At 47.5% G+C, this 20,024-nt stretch overlaps 1 protein-coding gene across 1 annotated transcript in view; it reads right to left on the bottom strand.

The window, feature by feature from the left end:
* Positions 1 to 20,024, bottom strand: part of LOC119955529 (endophilin-B2-like) — a 68,325-nt gene continuing 48,301 nt past the window's right edge. The window contains exons 8-13 of the mRNA XM_038781802.1: positions 18,170 to 18,193; positions 11,578 to 11,667; positions 9,486 to 9,586; positions 7,869 to 7,883; positions 3,737 to 3,968; positions 1 to 1,333 (exon numbers count right to left, since the gene is read on the bottom strand). Of these exons, the coding sequence (XP_038637730.1) occupies positions 1,226 to 1,333; positions 3,737 to 3,968; positions 7,869 to 7,883; positions 9,486 to 9,586; positions 11,578 to 11,667; positions 18,170 to 18,193 (570 nt within the window). The 3' untranslated portion in view covers positions 1 to 1,225. The remainder of the gene's footprint in view (positions 1,334 to 3,736; positions 3,969 to 7,868; positions 7,884 to 9,485; positions 9,587 to 11,577; positions 11,668 to 18,169; positions 18,194 to 20,024) is intronic.

The raw sequence follows: 20,024 nt of genomic DNA, 5'->3' as shown, positions 1-20,024 counted from the left end.
TACAACCTGGTACAGGAATACTTTATTATTCTGTCAAGATCATTCACTATGCATACAAACAGCAGGACAGGCAGCAAGTACACCCGAATCAAATTGAGGGAGTTGGTGCAGGTCGATGCAGACAATACAATGAACACGGGACCAGGACCTTGAACTGTACATTCACACAGGGATAGTGAACAGTTGTATTGAACAAGCAGGAGGATAAAAACTGCAATCCAAGTCTAGCGTCCTTCCTAAAAATGTTCAATCCCATTAACATGCACAACGAAATCCACCTTCAGTGACAAACAACTGCCTCAAAAATAAAAGTTTACAAAAGAGAATTCGAGTGTAAAATTCACTTCTAGCCCATTTGGGATTTGGTAAATCATGGAGTTTTGTTTTGTTGAAAAATGCAATTGACCCCTGAAGTTCCTTGTAACCGACCTTCAATGTTTTTGGCCCATGACAGCAACGTTGGCCAATGGCAAATGTGTGTACAGACCCGGGTCACTGCCTGCCCCCCTCCCCACCCCCCTCAATGTCCAAACATCCAGATTTCTGCTTCTCGATTACCTATAGCACAAGCCCCTGCCACATGCCTATCTATGTACACCAATATCCAAAACAACTCAAACCCTTGGGTTTCAGTGAGGATTTCATCCCACAGGAGTTACAAGGACAACATCTGCCAGATGTGTTGCACGCAGAGTAGTCTCACACCCAGAAGTCTCAATATTTGCCTCTTTTCCCCCCTTCTCTCGCTGGCTTCACGCTCCCAACCAGACTGACGTCTCGCTGGCGAAATAAGCTGTCACGTTCTGTGACCGGTTACAATAATGGAAGCCGTCAGGCTAGTTTAACCTGCTTTAAAAAGCGTGTTCAATGTGCGAATTACAAAAAAAGCCTTTCTAACTAAACCGCATTTCAGCCGGTTCCCGGGGAACCCGCCCATTCCGTTTGAAACTATATCAGGTTTTTCTAAGCGTGTGATTCAAACAGTTTAATCGCAACCTAACACTTTTAATATACATAATCAGTGATGTTTTTAAATGTCAACAGGACTATATAAAGTAACATCGTAAACCTTTGCGCATTTTCTTAAGCCTTCTGAAGTTGCCAAGAAAAAAGTCTTAAATAATGTTTGACAAGGATGGTGGGAATGAATGGAACACAATTGGTAAATGTTAATGTGGTCTTTTTGCAAGTGTCGACCCTCGTGCGGAAGTTCAGTGAGGGATCTTTAGTTCAGCAGCTCCAGGTAGGTGACCGGAACTTTCCCTTTCTTGTTGCCCTTTTCTCCCATCAGCCAATCAGAGTCCATTCCTGGCAGACTATACACCGTGATGAGCTACACATCCAAGAGTTGAAGGAAAGAATCAAGTTAGAGTGATGTATTCATAAGCGTCTTGCACCTAGTGAACATTTTACCATTATCATAGATTATCATAGAATTTACAGTACAGAAGGAGGCCATTCGGCCCATCGAGTCTGCACCGGCTCCTGGAAAGAGCACCCTACCCAAGGTCAACACCTCCACTCTATCCCCATAACCCAGTAACCCTACCCAACACTAAGGGCGATTTTGGACACTACGGGCAATTTATCGTGGCCAATCCACCTAACCTGCACATCTTTGGACTGTGGGAGGAAACCGGAGCACCCAGAGGAAACCCACATACACACGGGGAGGATGTGCAGACTCCGCACAGACAGTGACCCAAGCCGGAATCGAACCTGGGACCCTGGAGCTGTGAAGCAATTGTGCTATCCACAGTGCTGCCCGTGGGGGCCTCAATTATGATGGAACCTGTAATGGCACCCTCCTGCCAGGGATGGCACTGTAGCCTGACATGTTTACATAGGCTTTCACCATTGGAAATGTAGACGTCGGAACTTATAATGGAAACATGGAAAAAAAACTAATCCAAAAACAGAGATCAAATTGCCCCCTGGTCCATTATTTTGATTTATTCTTTCGCAAGATGGCTAGGCCTGCACTCATTGCTCATCCCTAATTGCCCTCGGGGAAATGGCGATGAGTTGCCTTCTTGAACCGGCACAGTCCATGTGTTGTAGATACACCACAGTGCTGCTACAAAAGGGAGCTAGAAAGACAGATTTTTAATTAGTAATGGGTTGAAGGGCTGTGGAGAACGGTGATGAAAATCAGAATTTCAGCTCTATTGTATCACGTATATTTGGTGCGATAAGGGTGAAAAGCCTGGGATAGTGTGTATGACCGTTGCAGTAGTGTTTTTTTAAATTCCTGGTTTGCAAGACAGCTCGATTTTTTTGGAGCCAGAAGTGCAATTAAAGCATCGTAAAAGTTTGGGCTAATGGACATTTATGTATATTGAGGTAGTCAGAGACACTGGATTCAGTTTAGTGAAATCATGTCGTTAATGGGAGGAGTCCGGGGTGGAAGCAGTCGGGTGTTGAGGTTTTCAGGGTTAGTTTTTGACAGGAAGGGGTGCCGAGAAGGTTTTCTGAAGAAATACAGCCGGAGATTCCGCATTATTCTGACGGGGGTGGGGGGGGGGGGGGGGGGGGAGTCAGGTCTCTTTCTTTCAAACAGTCTCAAAAGATCTCTCTTTCTCAAAGTGGAGTATCTAAGACATTTCTTTGCAGCAAGTATTCCTGAGTCTGCCAACTGTATTTATAAGTGGATTGAGACCCGGGATGGTGTTTGATTGGGAATAAAGATATCAGTTAAGGATTATTGTGTCACTGCACTGATTAGCATTGTTTAAGGGGTAATTGACAGCTATTTTCTTGTGTGATGTGAAGGATATTTTAATACTGTGTTAGTAATAAAGTTTGTTTTAATATACCAAAAACATTTATTTGGTCTATGTTTTATATAAAACATTTTGTGTGAAATCACTCCTGGAGCAAGGAATCCTGTCCTCAGTCTTACAAAACTAAAATAAAATATTGGGGTTTCTGTCCAGAATCCTCGCCACTGTTGGGGTCGGGCAGGAAAGTGGAGCTGAGGCAGAGATTAGCTCAGCCACCATCGTATTGAATGGCGGAATGGGCTCGAGATGCTAAATTACCTCCTCCTCCTACTTCTTATGTTCTTAAAACTGTTTCAGGTGAGGACTGCTCTCGATTATGGCTTTGGGGGTGTCATAATTGAGCAATAGTGCAAAATGGAAATAAAATCGGGGAGTCATATCAGGATTGAAGGTGTGCGACGTCAAGGGTCGAGAGCAAATGGAGTCTCTCTTCAAACTCAATGAGGACCAGATCGATGTGGAAAACATCTGAAAATTAGATAACCTCCTCAGCCAGCTGGAAATGGAAATCGCTTATTGTCACGAGTAGGCTTCAATGAAGTTACTGTGAAAATCCCCTAGACGCCACATTCCGGCGCCTGATCGGGGAGGCCGGTACGGGAATTGAACCGTGCTGCTGGCCTGCCTTGGTCTACTTTAAAAGCCAGTGATTTAGCCCAGTGTGCTAAACCAGCCACCAGCTGGACCACATACTTAAGAGGTAATTAATTCAGAGAAACCCAAGTATTTTGTAACATCGGTTACGTGAAGCAGGCCATTTAGCCCTTCAAGCCTGTTCTGTCCTTCAATGCGATCGTAGCTGATCTGTACCTTAACTGTAATATAGATCCAAAAGGTTAGTAGCTTCACTAGAAAATATCAGCTCCTCGAGCTTGAACACAGGGCGACAACAATCACAGGAGGGCAATCTGGGGAGCAGCAGACATGGGGAGGACCACTTCAAAGACACAAACCTCGTCGGCGTGGAGCTCAAGCTCACTCGAGTCTGCTGCATCATAATCATAGAGGACACGAGCCTTTCTCGTTCCGCTCGAAGGGGGGATAACCTCAGTGAACCCCACCGAAGATGGCGTGGGATTGCATGGTCCGACCAACGAAGGAATAACTGGGATGGTGGCAGCTGCGGGGGAACCTCCACTGGGTGGAGCTGGTGTGTCCGTGTTGCCCACAAATGCACTGGGGAACCTGAAATTGACAAAGATTCAGTTATTTCACATCAGATGGAAAACTAGGCCCCATTTGAAGTCAACAGAGTAACGCTACCTAGATAAACAGTCTCTTGGCCGTACAGAAAATGAATATTGGTGAAAGGCAAGCCAAGTTGTTGAAGCTTATAGTCTTGCACTCAACAGGTCAAGAGGCACAAGGACGGAACATATTCCTTTTGTTTGCAAGGAATGGGTCCCTGTTTTTGAAATGCCCAGGAGCTTGGGCAGCCTTTGTTTCCTCATTGTTTTCTCCATGGTAATCAGTCTCTCTTAGTTACTCTCTTAGTAAACAGCTGGAAAGGATGGATGATGTTCAGTTGAATTTGGTGTCAATTCTAAGTGTGAAATTCTACTAACATCAAGTCAATTAAAGAAAATTGGAGACAACCTGTCTATGAAGAACATAATTTAAAGTCAAAATCAAAGGCAAAGTTATGAGCTGGGGACAATTGGAAAATTAAACTATTCAAATAACAGGAATTAAAAGTAACACCTATTGAAACCAAAGCATTTTTTGAATATCACAAAGGAACTTTGAACATCACAAAGGACAATGTAATCGGATCTGAGAGGTGAGGTTATGCCCAAAATGAATACTTAGTTGTATTAAAATGTTTAGATCAAAGATACTTTTTAACAATCAAAGTGAAATAAGTTAATTTACAATAAGGTAATAAAAACTTGATAACTATTAGAAAGAGAATATAAACCCAGGGAGCAGAACCAGAAGGAAAGGGGAGGAGAACTCAGAGAGAGGAGAGAAGCATATTCAGCTTTCACAGCTCGGTCATGGGAAAGACAAGACGAGCAGCCGAGCTTAAACAGCTATACATCTAAGGAAGACTAGAATTTAAACAGAAATCAGAGTCAGCTGAGAGATAGCTAGCAGAGCCAGCTCTTATAGCTCAATACATGGGATCGACAAGACACAGCAACAGAGCTAACCAGCGAATACATCTCAAGAAGACCAGACTTTAAAGAAGATTGATTGTCAAGGTGGGCCTGAAGGTCCCTTCAACCAACCAGCAGGATCCAGAAGCAAGATCTTTTTACCTTTCTGTAAAGAAAGTGTTTGCAGCTTTTAAAAGAAAAAATATAATAATAAAACAACTTAACCTGAAAAAGTGGTTATTCCTAAAGTCTACATTACTTACTTAGCAATGCAGGACCCAGGACATCGATGCTACTAAGTGGTAAGTAGATAAAATCTTCGGTGAAGGTATGGGTTATACCGGGGGCTAACTTGGTAATATAGTTTGACCTGAATAGCACCCACTGAAGCCTGCATCGGAGTCAGGGAGAAAGAATCCCTGTTCACCATTTAGAATGTCAGCCCTTTTTGGTACAGGGGGAATTCTAAGAATAGTGGTGAGTTTTTAAAATCAGTAGCTGGAGAGCCAAAGAGGGTGAAATGTGAGGGTGAACGAGGCTACTTTACTTCCGTGTCGCGTTGCAGACAAGAGCAAGCACAGATTGACCCCCTGTGTCATCCCTTGACCAACATCACAGAAACAGATTATCTGACCATTATCAGGGGTGGGATTCTCCCATTCGGCGGCAGAGTGTCCACGCCGTCGGAAATGCCGTCGCGTTTCACGACGGCGTGAACGGGCCACTGGGAGTACTGATTCTGGCCCCTACAGGGGGCCAGCACGGCGCTGGAGCGGTTCATGCCCCCCCCCCCCCCCCGTGTCGGAGCCCGCCCTCCTCCACAGGCCGCCCCCCCCGACCCTGCGCGCAGAGCTCCCGCCGGCTGCGACTTTTTAGAGCGGCCGCTCGGCCCATTCAGACCGGAGAATCGGCGGCCCGGCCGCATACCGCCTGCGACCGGCGCTGCGCCAAACACGCCGACGGCAATGGCGCCGATTCTCCACGGAATCACGTGCCGGCGTGGCCCGGTTGCGGGAATTCTCCGGCCCAGCCATGGGCTGGGAGAATCCTGCCCCAGATGTTTGTTTGCGAGAACTGGCTGCCGTGTTTCCTATTGAACAACACTGACCGCATCAACAGAAAACTGTTGGCCATTAAATGTTCCGAGGTCTCTTCAGGTAATGGAAGGCACTATATAAATGCAGCTTTATTCTTTTTCTGTGAGCTTGCTAAGGGACCCAATTTTCAGCCTTTGAGTTTGAACAGGTCAGTTGCTTTTGAAATTTATTTTTATGGAATAGGGGCGCCACTGGCTAGGCCAGCATTTATTACCCATCCCTAACTGCTCTTTAGAAGGTGGTGGTCAGCTGTCTTCTTGAACCGCTGCATTCCAGGTGGTGTAGGTACACCCACAGTGCTGTTAGGGAGGGAGTTCCAGGATTTTGAACCAGCGACAGTGAAGGAACGGTCGATATATTTCTAAGTCAGGGTGGTGAGTGTCTTGGAGGGGAACCTGCAGGTGGTGGGGTTCCCAGGTATCTGCTGCTCTTGTCCATCTAGATGGTAGTGGGTTTGGAAGGTGCTATCTGAGGAACCTCAGTGAGTTCCTGCAGTGCATCTTGTAGATGGTACACACGGCTGCCACTGTTAGTCAGTGATGGAGGGTTTGAATGTTTGTGGATGGGGTGCCAATCATGCTTTGTCCTGGATTGTCAAGCTTCTTGAGTGTTGTTGGAGCTGCACTCATACAGGCAAGAACATAAGAACTAGGAGCAGGAGTAGGCCAAAGGCCCCTCGAGCCTGCTCCGCCATTCAATTAGATCATGGCTGATCTTTTGTGGACTCAGCTCCACTTTCTGGCCCGAACACCATAACCCTTAATCCCTTTTTTCTTCAAAAAACTATCTATCTTTACCTTAAAAACATTCTAATGAAGGAGCCTCAACTGCTTCACTGGGCAAGGAATTCCATAGATTCACAACCCTTTGGGTGAAGAAGTTCCTCCTAAACTCTGTCCTAAATCTACTTCCCCTTCTTTTGAGGCTATGCCCCTTAGCTCTGCTTTCACCCGCCAGTGGAAACAACCTGCCCGCATCTATCCTATCTATTCCCTTCATAATTTTAAATGTTTTGATAGGATCCCCCCTCATCCTTCTAAATTCCAACGAGTACAGTCCCAGTCTACTCAACCTCTCCTCGTAATCCAACCCCTTCAGATCTGGGATTAACCTCGTGAATCTCCTCTGCACACCCTCCAGTGCCAGTACGTCCTTTCTCAAGTAAGGAGACCAAAACTGAACACAATACTCCAGGTGTGGCCTCACTAACACCTTATACAATTGCAGCATAACCTCCCTAGTCTTAAACTCCACCCCTCTAGCAATGAAGGACAAAATTCCATTTGCCTTCTTAATCACCTGTTGCACCTGTAAACCAACCTTCTGTGACTCATGCACAAGCACACCCAGGTCTCTCTGCACAGCGGCATGCTTTAATATTTTATTGTTTAAATAATGTGGGGAGTGGGGAGTATGCCATCACATTCCTGACTTGTGCCTTGTAAATGGTGGACAGGCTTTGGGGAGTCAGGAGGTGAGTAACTCACTGCAGAATTCCTAGCCTTTGACCTGTTCTGGTAGCCACAGTATTTATATGGCTGGTCCAGTTCAGTGTCTGGTCCATGGTAACCCCCAGGATGTTGATAGTGGGGGATTCAGCGATGGTAATGCCATTGAAGGGGCGATGGTTAGATCCTCTCTTGTAGGAGTCATTGCCTGGTACTTGTGTGTCGTGACCCATCACTGGAAATATGTCTACCGGCTGTTCAGAAATATTAAAATGCTTCGCTGATAACTAATAACAAAGAAATCAGACCAAGTGCATGATTGACGGGAATTTCATCTGAAACAGCCCAGGTTACAAAACAAAGGTTTGAACTTCATACAAGAAATTCTGGAGCGCAGGAGATGGAAGAGAACTGGATAGGGAAGGGAAGATTTATACTTACATTTCTCGATTGGAGCTGAAAGCATGAAATGAAAATTGTAATATATGTTATAAAAGATACTTTCGGGGTTCCTCCCCCAACCCTCCCCCTTTTAAAGGATTCTGCTGAGATTCAACTTATCATCAATCAACATTCATCCTGGGGCCCTTTAGGATCCAGCCTGCCCCACAGCTCAGTCTCCCAGTGATTTGCCACAGGTTTGCAAAGACTCTCAGGAAATGATTAGTTTCTGTCACTGATTTCAGAATCACTCCTCAATTCTAAATTTGTGTTGTACAGAGAGAGTGAGAGAGAGAGGGAGGGAGGGAGGGAGTGAGAGAGAGAGAGGGAGTGAGTGAGAGAGAAAAAAGATGCGCAAGAGAGTAACGAGCAAAAAAAAAAAAACATTGGGGATGGGGAGAGAGGGAAGGAGCGAGAGAGAGAGAGAAGGGCTGTGAGAAAGATGAGGGAGAGAGAAGGGAAGAGAGAGGGAGGGGGAGACAGAGAAGAGGTTGTGTGAGAGAGAATGGGTGAGAGTGAGAGGGGGATGTGAGAATCATGGAATTACAGTGCAGAAGGCGGCCATTCGGCCCAGAGAGTCTGCACCAGCCCTTGGAAAGAGCACACTTCTTAAGCCCACGCCTTCACCCTATCCCCGTAACCCAACCTAACCTTTTGGACACTAAGGGCAATTTAGCTTGGCCAATCCACCTAACAGGCACATCTTTGGACTGTGGGTGGAAACCGGAGCACCCGGAGGAAACCCACGCAGACACGGGGAGAACGTGTAAACTCCGCACAGACAGTCACCCAGCCGGGAATCGAACCTGGGACCCTGTACCACCGTGCCTCCCCAAGATGAGAAAGATGAGAGTTTGGATGTCAGGTTTAATGAGGAGAATGGGAGAGAGGCAGGAGTTTGCCGGAATAGTCCAGTCTGGAGGTAATGGGTGAATGTTTCAGCAGCGGAGCTGAGCTGTGGGTTGCTGTAATTGGAGACGGGAAGAGCCAGTCTTAGCCATGGTGCAGAGATGTGCAAACTGACACGGGGTCAAACATGACATCAAGGGGCGGCATGGTGGCGCAGTGGTTAGCACTGCTGCCTCATTGCACTGAGGACACAGGATCGATCCCACCCCTGGGTCACTGCCCGTGTGGAGTTTGCACATTCTCCCTGTGTCTGTGTGGGTCTCACCCCCACAACCCAAAGATATGCAGGGTGGGTGGATTGGCCACGCTAAATTGCCCCTTAATTGGAAAAGAAATGAATTGTGTACTCTAAATTCTAATTTTTTAAAAAACATGACATCAAGTTTCACCCCCAGATAATTGTCAGGGAGGGGGTGGGGGCGGCTTGGCAGCTAAGGAATGGGGGTTTTGTGGGGGAGCAAAGCCTTGTAGCTGCCCAATACTTAGTTGGATTGAAATTCTTCCAGAAATAACACCTTGGGATACAAAATATGGTGAGTAGGGTGTCTCTGAGATGAACAGGTGGCTTTGGGCATTGTGGTTCTGAAGCTGTCCTAACAGAACAGTGAAGGGGGTCCAGACGGAATCTTTGCAAACACTGCCCCTGACTGTGGGAGCTCGACATAAACCACGTTAAACATGTCCGGATATTCATTTTCCGCTCCTTACCTGCCCAACAGTTTCTGAAGATCCAAGGTGTACTGGTAACACTGTGCATAATATGTGGCCTGCGCCTCCACAAACTCATGCAGGCAGCGGAGGTGGTTAGTCTGAGAAAAGAAACATTGCATTCCTTTTAAACTATGGTCTGCGACACCAAATTCTTCAATCAAACTACGCAGCCAATCAGCCCCAGTTCACAACCTCTCGTTAATGGATTAATCAATCACTGCAGCAATTTATATAGCATCTGTTACATAATAAAAAGCCAGAAGGTCCTTCACAGGAGCATTATAGAACAAAATATGAATTTGATTCACATCAGGAGACATTAGGGAAAGCGACCAAATGATTAAAGGGGCAGGTTTATAGGGAGTGTCGTAAAGCGGAGAGGTGTAAGGAACTCAAAGCCTGGGCGTGGGGACCAATCTGTTAAAAATCAGGGATGCAGGGTAGCACGGTGGCGCAGTGGTTAGCGCTGCTGCCTCACGGCGCCAAGGTCCCAGGTTCGATCCCGGCTCTGGGTCACTGTCCGTGTGGAGTTTGCACATTCTCCCCGTGTTTGCGTGGACATGCAAAGATATGTAGGGCAGGTGGATTGGCCAAGCTAAATTGGTCCTTAATTGGAAAAAATAAATTGGGTACTCTAAATCTATTTAAAATAAAATCGGGGATGCACAAGAGGCCAGAATTCCAGGAGCCCAGAGATCTTGGGAGGGTTGTAGAGCTGGAGGAGATTGCAGAGATAGGGAGGGGAAAAATCACGGAGAGGTTTGAAAACATGGGACGAGAATTTTCATATTAACTATCATAGATTTCCCCGTGGGACTCGGGAGTACGAGCTCTCCAGGTAGGGAGTAGGGGCCGCCCCTGCCTGGGGCTCGTTATGTATCGATATAAAAGTGGCACAAAGCAGGATCTGGTTAGTCTTGGTCCGCTCAGCAAGGACTGTACTGGGAGTGACATGCTGCTTCGAGCTAAACGCGCTCGCTATGGGGCTTTGTTCCCATTTTGTTATATCGTTCCCCTTATGTTCTATTGGAGAGGGTGCGGAGGAGGGTTACTGGGATGGTACCACTAACCTCAGTTAAGAGGAGCTGCAATTCTTCTCTTCAGAGCAGAGGTCAGGGCGTGTGGATAGAGTGGGCAGAACAGGGTGAAAGTGTTTCCAACAGGGGATGAGGGTCCGTCTGGAGAGGATTTAAGATCATTGGGGAGAGGATTTAAGATCATTGGGGAGGGGGATTTAAGAGCAGGGGGAGGGGGACTAATTGAATAGTTGGTTCAAAGAACTGGCAGAGTGATGATGGGCGAATGGCCTCTGCTGTATCATTCTATGACGGACATTTGGTTTAGTGGGGGAATAAAAAAATAGGATGAAGTTGAGGGGTTCTGGAATTTCCTTCCAGGTTTAGCGGATGTGGCAGGAATGATGCCAACATTCTCCCCGTGTTTGCGTGGGTTTCGCCCCCAAAACCCAGAAATGTGCAGGGTAGGTGGATTGGCTGCGCTAAATTGCCCCTTAATTGGAAAAAATGTATTGGGTTGTCTAAATTTATATAAAACAAATAAATCCAATTGGGAATTCAGGAGAAACTTCTTTACCCAGAGTGCGGTGAGAAAATGAAATGAAAATCGCTTATTGTCGCGAGTAGGCTTCAAATGAAGTTACTGTGAAAAGCCCCTAGTCGCCACATTCCGGCGCCTGTTCGGGGAGGCTGGTACAGGAATTGAACCCGCGCTGCTGGCCTGGCACCCGCTCCCTCAAGAAGTTGTTGAGGTGAATAGTATCGATACATTCAAGAGGAAGCTGGATGAACACATGAGGGAGAAAGGAATAGAAGGATAGGGTGATAGGGTTGGAGGAGGAGTGATGGGTGGAGGCTCATGATGTTGGCATGGACCAGTTGGGCTGAATGGCCTGATTCTGCACCGTAAATACGACGTAACCATGTCGTAGACTTTTGACCGCTGAGGTTGGTTTTGGTGGAAGCCACTTAATAATGTTTACTACCCTTGGTAAGAGCTCTACAAACACTTTATGAATCGGTACAAAGGCAGCCAAATCGCTGAAATAACAGAGCCCGACTTCGCAACATACGTGAGTGCTACTGATCCCCTCCAGCAGCAACCTGGTAACCTCTGCTTGCCGGTCAAACTCTGTCTGAGCCGATCGTAACTCTTGTTCGGCCTGCAAATGGAAAAGGTGGGGGAGGGGGGGGGGGGGGTTTGGGTCGGGGGTGGGAGAAAGGTGAAACTAGGGTAAAACTGTACATTAAGGCAATGGTCTGCAAACAGTGGCCAATGCTGACTCCCACCTCCCACCGCAAATACCTTAGCCCAAATTCCTTTCTTTGATGTGGTCACCGGCCTAGTGGTCTGGATGAGTGAGCTAGCAACCACCCAACCAGTCAGGATGTGATGATGTTTACTGATGGGTATTGAGTTAGTTAGCTCTGTGTCGATCCGCTTACTGGTTGCTAACTTCATCCGGACTCTGAACCACATCAGGGGTGAGTTAAAAGGGCGCAAGTGTGTAAAAAATACACAGTTACTTCCATGTACAGTGTACACCCTCATCGCCATTAAACCTGTCCCAGTGTCTTGGCCAATGTTTCCGTGGAGCCCACAGTGAACCGGGTAGAATAAAGCGCAACACTGGGCCTCCCATTCAATGTATGTGACCACCCTGTGTACACCCTGCAATCCTGCTACTTTTTCTAAAGTCCTTTTGTAGTTTCCATGACTCCAAGGTGGCCTATTGACTTGGTGCAACAATGAACAGATTACATCATGTAACTGTGCAACACTTCACTCTGTTATCTGAAATATAGAATTGAAACAAGTGATTTTATTACATCATAAGAAAATTTCAAATACTAACCCCCAGATGTCAGTGCAATTAGCCAATTAAAATCACAGAATCCCTGGTGATGAAGGAGACCATTCGGCCCATCAAGTCTACACCGGCCAAGAGAACCCTAACTAGGCCCACACGCCCTTGCCCGATCCCCGTAACCTCACATCTTTGGACATAAAAGGGCAATTTAGCGTGGCCAATCCACCTAACCTGCACATCTTTGGACTGTGGGAGGAAACTGGAGGAAACGAAAGCAGACATGGGGAGAAGGTGCAAACTCCACACAGACAGTCACCCGAGGTTGGAATCAAACCCGATTTGCTAATTGGTTGCTAACAACGGCCATGGGTTTTAGGGTGGCACAGGTGGAGACTCACGGCGTTGAGGACCCAGGTTCGATCCCGGCCCCGGGTCACTGTCCATGCGGAGTTTGCACATTCTCCCCATGTCTACGTGGGTTTCATCCCCACAACCCAAAGATGTGGAGGTTAGGTGGATTGGCAACGCTAAATTGGGGAAAAAAAATAATTGGGTACTCAAAATTTAAAAGAAAGTTGCCGTGAATTCTATGATAGATGGTTTCCCAATGGCTTCGAAATGTCCTGAATTACTTTCAGTCCTTGCGGCATCTAAACGTTGATAAGAAACTGCAAGGTGACACAAAAATGAGCAATATGGAAAGAACCGAATCACAATCTACTGATTAGACTGGCGACATGAAATTAAATGAAAATCGTTTATTGTCACGAGTAGGCTTCAAACGAAGTTACTGTGAAAAGCCCCTAGTCGACACATTCCGGCGCCTGTTCGGGGAGGCTGGGTCTGGCAACAGTTTACACGCTGGAGGCCGGGGAGGGCAGCGTATTGAATTTCTCCTCCCAGGACGGAGGCGATTTCCCTCGCTAATTACACCCAGAGAACACACCTGCTGTGTGGGATCAATTTTATGCAGAAAATTGAAACCACCCTCCACTGTCTGCCTCCTGCTTTTTAATCGGCAGACCTTGCTGTAGTTTCGGTCATGAGCTCAGTTTGCTGTGGTGGGCAGAGATTCCCGCTTAAATCTTCTTTGCTGTAAACCTGGCACAAATCCCACCCCTATCGCGATGAATTATACAAAATAGCTAACAATGGACACGTTATAGGGGCCTCCTGTCCATATGGAAGGGAGGCGGAGACTGATTGTGATGCTGTTGTCACCAGCCATGTGGTTTAGGTTGACTAAAGAGGTTAAGGAATAGGAGCCGGGATGGACCATTTGGCCCACTGAGCCTGCTCTGCCATCCAGCATGGGCATGGCCAATCTTCGAGCTCAGTTCCACCTTCTCGGTCCCCTATCCATGAAAATCCTTACAGGAGACAGAGCTTTGGGTGCTCTCTCTCGAATCGGCATCCCTGGCTCTCTAGGGCCGAGAATGCCAAAGATTCACAACCCTCCGAGTGAAGAAACGTCTCTTCACCCGAGTCCTAAATGGACGACCCCTTGTTCAGAGACTGTCACCCTGTGTTCTAGGATCCGCAGCCAGGGGAAACTGTCTCTCAAAACCTACCCCGTCAAGGCCCTTGAGAATTTTATGTTTCGATGAGTTTACATTCTTCTAAACTCCAGGGAATGTAGGACCAGCCTAGGTTTGAGGGGTCTCTCAGTGCCTGATGACATGCACATGGTCAGGAGGATTGGCTTGCTTTAAATCGCCAGTCTCGCACCTATTCTGGAATTAGGAGTCATTCCAGAAAATGGACCTTGAGCCCACTGCCCCAGAGAAATCCCGATCAGCCAATGACCGGCTGCTGTGTTGCAAGTGTGCAGCATTGGCCAGGCAGTTAAACAGAGGTAAGAATACCCCTAGTGAGTATAGCAGACACTCATCAGAAAAAAATGTTCGTCTTGAAATGTGCAACTAGAAGGTTTAAAAACACACCCTGTATTTAGGGAGAGAGAGAGGGCATTAGACACATTCCAACAATTGCACAAAAGGCTAACACCGAATCATCAATAATTCATACCTTTGTCGCAACCTCCACCTGGTCCAATAAAATAAATCACATACTTACATTTCCCCGTATTAGAAAAGTGATCAGATAGAGATTGAGCCCCCAGCTGAGGTGAATTGCAATTTATTATTCAGCGCAAGACAATCAAGATTGGACAATTTGATAGGATGGTTAAAGAGCATTCCGATTGGGTGCAAAGGGTTAACATTGGGGAGTATTTCCCCAAGGCATTTGCAAAAGACCAAAAAAAAACCCAGCACCACCCCGGGGTCAATACAAAAGCAGCACGGAAACGTGGCAAAGAGTATCCATTTTCAAAGATTGTCCAACGCAGGATTCTCTCAGGTGACCCAATCTTGGCAATCAGAAACCAGAAAAGGCATTCAAGCAACAAGAACTTCAAGTTTAAAATTAGAAAATGAAAGAATATGTCCAAGATCCGGCCTACCCCTTTTATGGGAAGGACTGGAACAGAATCGAACACAAGGTGGAGCTGGCTACAGTTGATCTCGCTTCGTCACAGCATCTGAACCAGGATCAGAGTCCATTTGATAGGAGAGGTTGGATTGGTGGCCAGGGGATAGATCGCCAAACATCAATAGGTGGCCAATACTCTGAACATATGTCTGTCATTTTCTAAAACAGTCCTTATTCCACGCGTGGTTAATCAATCAAATCATTTAAGGTGGTGTTGAATTTTTTAAATTAAAAATTAAAACCAGTTCTTTAACATTTCACAGGAGAAGCCCTGTACTTAAAGCTGCAATAAGTCAATCAGAGAATAGGGTGTACTGTTTTTGTCTTTGAGATGAAAGACATCATTAATTTCCTGAGCAGGTCACCACTCTTGTGCTTTTTAAAAATACAAATTTGAATCTTTTAGATCAACGGGCTTTGATAGACAGGGAACGGGAGAGTCATGCAGCAAAATGGAGGACTGCAGTCGTGCATTTACACGTCAGCGCTCCACACAATCAAGGTCCGCTTGTGGCAGAAGTGGATTATGGTGAGAAGTTGTGCAAGAGCAGGGGTACGTATTGCAGCTTTAACCCTTCAATCTCCTCCGTCCCCTCACAAAAGGCATGAAAAGACTAGACTGTAGGTCACATGGTAAGTACAGAGGGGAAAGGTCAAACACTGTGGCAACCAGGGAGGCATCACTATACTTGACCGATCTGTACCACCTTGACCTAGCACCTTGCCCCGCCCGGCACCTTGCCCCGCCCAGCACCTTGACCAGGGGGGCTTGATCTCACGTTTGGATGGATTTTACAGATGTTTACATCCAAAATGTGAAACCGACGAGCCAAATTTGACTTTTGATACAGAACCAGTGTTGAGCTGAATTTCTTCACCCCTGTGTGTCAGGTGTTTTACTGTGCGGGTGGGATTGTTACATTGGACCTCACCACTATTGGCTGGGGTAGAGCAGTCAGCCAGTGAGCCAGCACTGTTATTCAGTGCCTCCCACGGCTGATGTCCTATCTCAACTCCACCAGTCCAAGATGATTCCCATTCACCTTCATTCCATTTGTAACCAAAGTTCTGTCAACCCTCTCAGTAACACCCTGGGCGACTGGACAACTCTCTGGGATGGAGTGACTTTCAAAGATTCACGACCTTCCAGAGTGAAGAAGCCTCTAATCCCCGAGCTGTTCCCATAATACACCGGGTGGGTGGATGGGTGCTGAAATCAGCAGCTTGCCTGCCATATTTAAACAAATAATTAAAGGTCAATTAGGCTAATTAGCGAGCATATTGACAGGAATAATACACTGCCCATTCCATAATACAGTTGGCATTGGCAGGCGGGTAAGAGGGGGCCAGGCGGGCGAGAGAGGGCAGGCAGGTGAGAGGGGGCCAGGCGGGCGAGAGAGGGCAGGCGGGCGAGAGAGGGCAGGCGGGCGAGAGTGGGCAGGCGGGCGAGAGTGGGCACATGGGCGAGAGTGGGCACATGGGCGAGAGTGGGCACATGGGCGCGAGTGGGCACATGGGCGCGAGTGGGCACATGGGCGAGAGTGGGCACATGGGCGAGAGTGGGCACATGGGCGAGAGTGGGCACATGGGCGAGAGTGGGCACATGGGCGAGAGTGGGCACATGGGCGAGAGTGGGCACATGGGCGAGAGTGGGCACATGGGCGAGTGGGCAGGCTGCCTCTCTGCAGTCTGGATGAAAAATGCCAGGAAGGGAGTTTGCACACTGGGGGTTCCGTCCACCTTCCTCCCCCAACACCAGTTGTGACCCCCTTCCTTCCTCGCCAGATGCCCAGCAAAACCAGCACCCTGCCATTACTCCCTTCTCGGGTTCTTGAACCCACCTCACCCCAAATCATAGAATTTCTACAGTGCAGAGGACATTCGGCCCATTGAGTCTGCACTGACCCCCTGAAAGAGCACCCTAGCTAGGCCCACTCCCCCACCTTACCCCCATAACCCCATCTAACCTGCACACCCTTGGACACTAAGGGGCAATTTAGCATGGCCAATTCACCTGCACATCTTTGGACTGTGGGAGGAAACCGGAGCACCCGGAGGAAACCCACGCACACACGGGGAGAACGTGTAGACTCCGCACAGACAGTGACCCGAGGCTGGAATTGAACCCACCGCAGCCCCGCCCCCTCCCCAAATTGCACCCCCCCCCCCCAAAATCCCAACCTCATCTCAGTCCTAAATGGCTGACCCCTTATTCTGAGACCCCATGTTCTAGACTCCCCAACCAAGGGAAACATTTTCTCAGCATCCACGGAGTCAAGCTCCTTGGGAATCTTTCCTTGGCTCACCGAGATCACCTCTCAGTTTTCTAAACTCCAAGGGAATATAACCCTTGTCTTCTCAATCTCTCCTTCACTGCACTCCCTCCACGGCAAGTATGTCCCTCCCTCGGCACGGACACTGGATCTATACTCCAGGTGTGCCTCGCAATGCTCTGTACAATGGCAGTAAGACTTATTTACTCTTGTACTCCAATCCACAAAATAAAAGCTAACGTACCAGTTACATTCCTAATCGCTTCCTGTCCCTGCATGTTAACTTTGTGATTCCCTTAAATAGCAAGTTCCCAATGTCAAAAATGACGAGTTCTTCCTATCTACAGTGAACTTTGACATTTCTGTCCTCACTCATTCTCTCTCGTCAATGGGCTGGAGACAGGAATGAGATAACGATGTCCGGGTTACTGCGCAGAATATATGAAGGGTGTTCTTTGCACTTTTCCAAATGGACCATGGACAGGTTAAAGTTTTTAATCGCAACGTGTTCCATTGCCAGTTTCATTGTCGGGCACTCTGTCCCCTTGGGTCTTTGGGGCGGGCCTGGGCGAGGGGGCGGGTAGGGGATGGGAGGCACACAAAAGAGTACAAGGAGGTGAAGAATCATCATTCCGCTCTCTCTGTGCCCCGGCGTTAATTGTACCCGGGGCACAGCCTCCGTTCGGTTGAAGCCTGCGTACAGACCACAGCGGAATGGCCTGGTTTATATTCAGCACCCACCACCAGCCCTTCCACCCTCAAAACCTTCCCTGTTTCTAGCCCTATGTTACTGGGGTAGCACAAGTCAGGAACCCTCGCCCAGGGTGGGCGTGCCCACCAGCTTCAAACAAATAGAAGTGGGAACAGCTGGAGGTTGATTGGAGGCCCCAGTAAACTCCGATTTCAATCTCGCAGCCTTGGGAGACCCAAAACCCTTTTGAAGCGTTCGGAGTTTGGTGTTGATCAATCTCGAGATGGAACGCCAGGAAAATGTTCATATCTTTTAAATTGCCCAGTACCATGTAACCAGCAGCCTAGTGCTTCCCAGTGTATCCATTTCCCAGCGTGGTTTCATTTCAGATACTCACTTTTGTCACCTCCTCACTCCAGAGCTGCAAATCCGCACAGTAACAAGAAAGGAGATGAGTGTTTGACACTGGAAGGAGTTTATTGTTACTGATGTTTAATGGGACGTGATGTTAGAGCATGGGGATAATACAAAACACACACACGCACTCACACACAACATGCATTAGGTGTTGTGGGACTGACAGAAGAACAGAAAACATATTTGTACTCGGCACAACAGGGTCATGGTTACTGTGGGCCCGACGTGAGCCATACAGACAGTGTCTGAAATTACAGGACAAATACAGCCGTCATTAGCAAACACCCTCTGGATCAAAGTCACCACCAAACACGACTATGTTTTACAGCAGATTGGAGAAGAGAAGAGACGATTTGGACAAGCCGAAGCTTGTTTAACATTGTGGCTGAAGGGTTCACGCAGCATGCAAGGTAACAATGAGAGGACCAACAGAAATAGGAGTCAAGTTAACAGTGACCACAACTGAACTAAATAAGATCTGCAGGTCACAAAAGCATCTCAACTTTCATTTTAAATATGTGAATGGTTTGATAAAACAGTGATAACTAACACCACTTGTTACAACATGTGGGCCTGGATGGAATAACAGACACAATCTATCCATTCTGACTCTACAATATTATGAGGGACACAGATAGGAAGAAACGTTTCCCCTTAGTTAGAGGGGAGGGCATTAACCAGGGGACATGGATTCAAGGTCAGGGCAGGAGATTTGGAGGGGATTCGAGGAAGAAATGGGTTCGCCCAGAGTGTGACGGGAATCTGGAACTCGCTGCCTGAAAAGGTGGAGGCGGGAACACTCGCATCATTCGAACGAGCGCTCGAAACGCCGCAGCGTGCAAGGCGACGGACCAAGTTCTGGAAAATGCGATTAGCGTCGATAGGTGATTGATGGCCGGCCCACACACGATGGGCTGAAGGGCCTATTTCTGAGCTGCAAAACTCTACTACTGTTTGTCTGTGGAAACAGCTGTTTCCGGGAAGCCCCCCCCACCACCAATATTTAATGAACAAAATTGCCAGTAAGGCCGTTTTGTTCTTCACGTCTAACATCTCACTTGGGTGTAATTTTAGTTGGTGTTAATGCTTCAATCTACCAATATTGCTCTGCACAGGCTTCATTCTGGCTTAACCGCTCTGGGAACGGAATGGAGATAATAGATAATCCAAAGATTCTTCTTCCTTGGCTATTGGCAAGAACAATTTTTTAAAAAATAATAAATTCTTGCACATCCACAAGACAATTTTCTTTGCTTTTGCTAGCTAGGTCTGATGGGTCACCATGGAAACCTACGTCGAAGAGTCTCAAAGCAATATGCTGAGCTATTAGGTTTTCTAAGGCGGGCGAGCGGAACTAATTGGAAAACTCTTGTTAAAGAGCTCTCACGATCCATCCACCCAAGTCTAGGATGTCAACGTTCAGGTCGCCAGGGAATGGCACTGATGGACTCATAACGCTGGAGGTCCCCCCTACTTATTCATAGAGTCATAGAGTTTACAGTGCAGAAGGAGGCCATTCAGCCCGTCGACTCTGCACCAGCTCTTGGAAAGAACACCCAACTTAAGCCCACACCTCCACCCTATCCCCGTAACCCAGTAACCCCACCTAACCATTATGGACACTGAAGGACAATTTAGCACGGCCAATCCACCTAACCTGCACATCTTTGGACTGTGGGAGGAAACCGGAGAACCCGGAGGAAACCCACTCAGACACGGGCAGAAGGTGCAGATTCCACACAGACAGTGACCCAAGCCGGGAATCGAACCTGGGACCCTGGAGCTGTGAAGCAACAGTGCTAACCACTGTGCTACCGTGGCTAGAATGGGGAGGG

This window comes from Scyliorhinus canicula, chromosome 21 (assembly GCF_902713615.1).
Source record: "Scyliorhinus canicula chromosome 21, sScyCan1.1, whole genome shotgun sequence".
Taxonomy (NCBI): domain Eukaryota; kingdom Metazoa; phylum Chordata; class Chondrichthyes; order Carcharhiniformes; family Scyliorhinidae; genus Scyliorhinus; species Scyliorhinus canicula.
The sequence above is the reverse complement of the archived record's forward strand: the minus strand, read 5'-3'. Positions and strand labels throughout refer to the sequence as shown.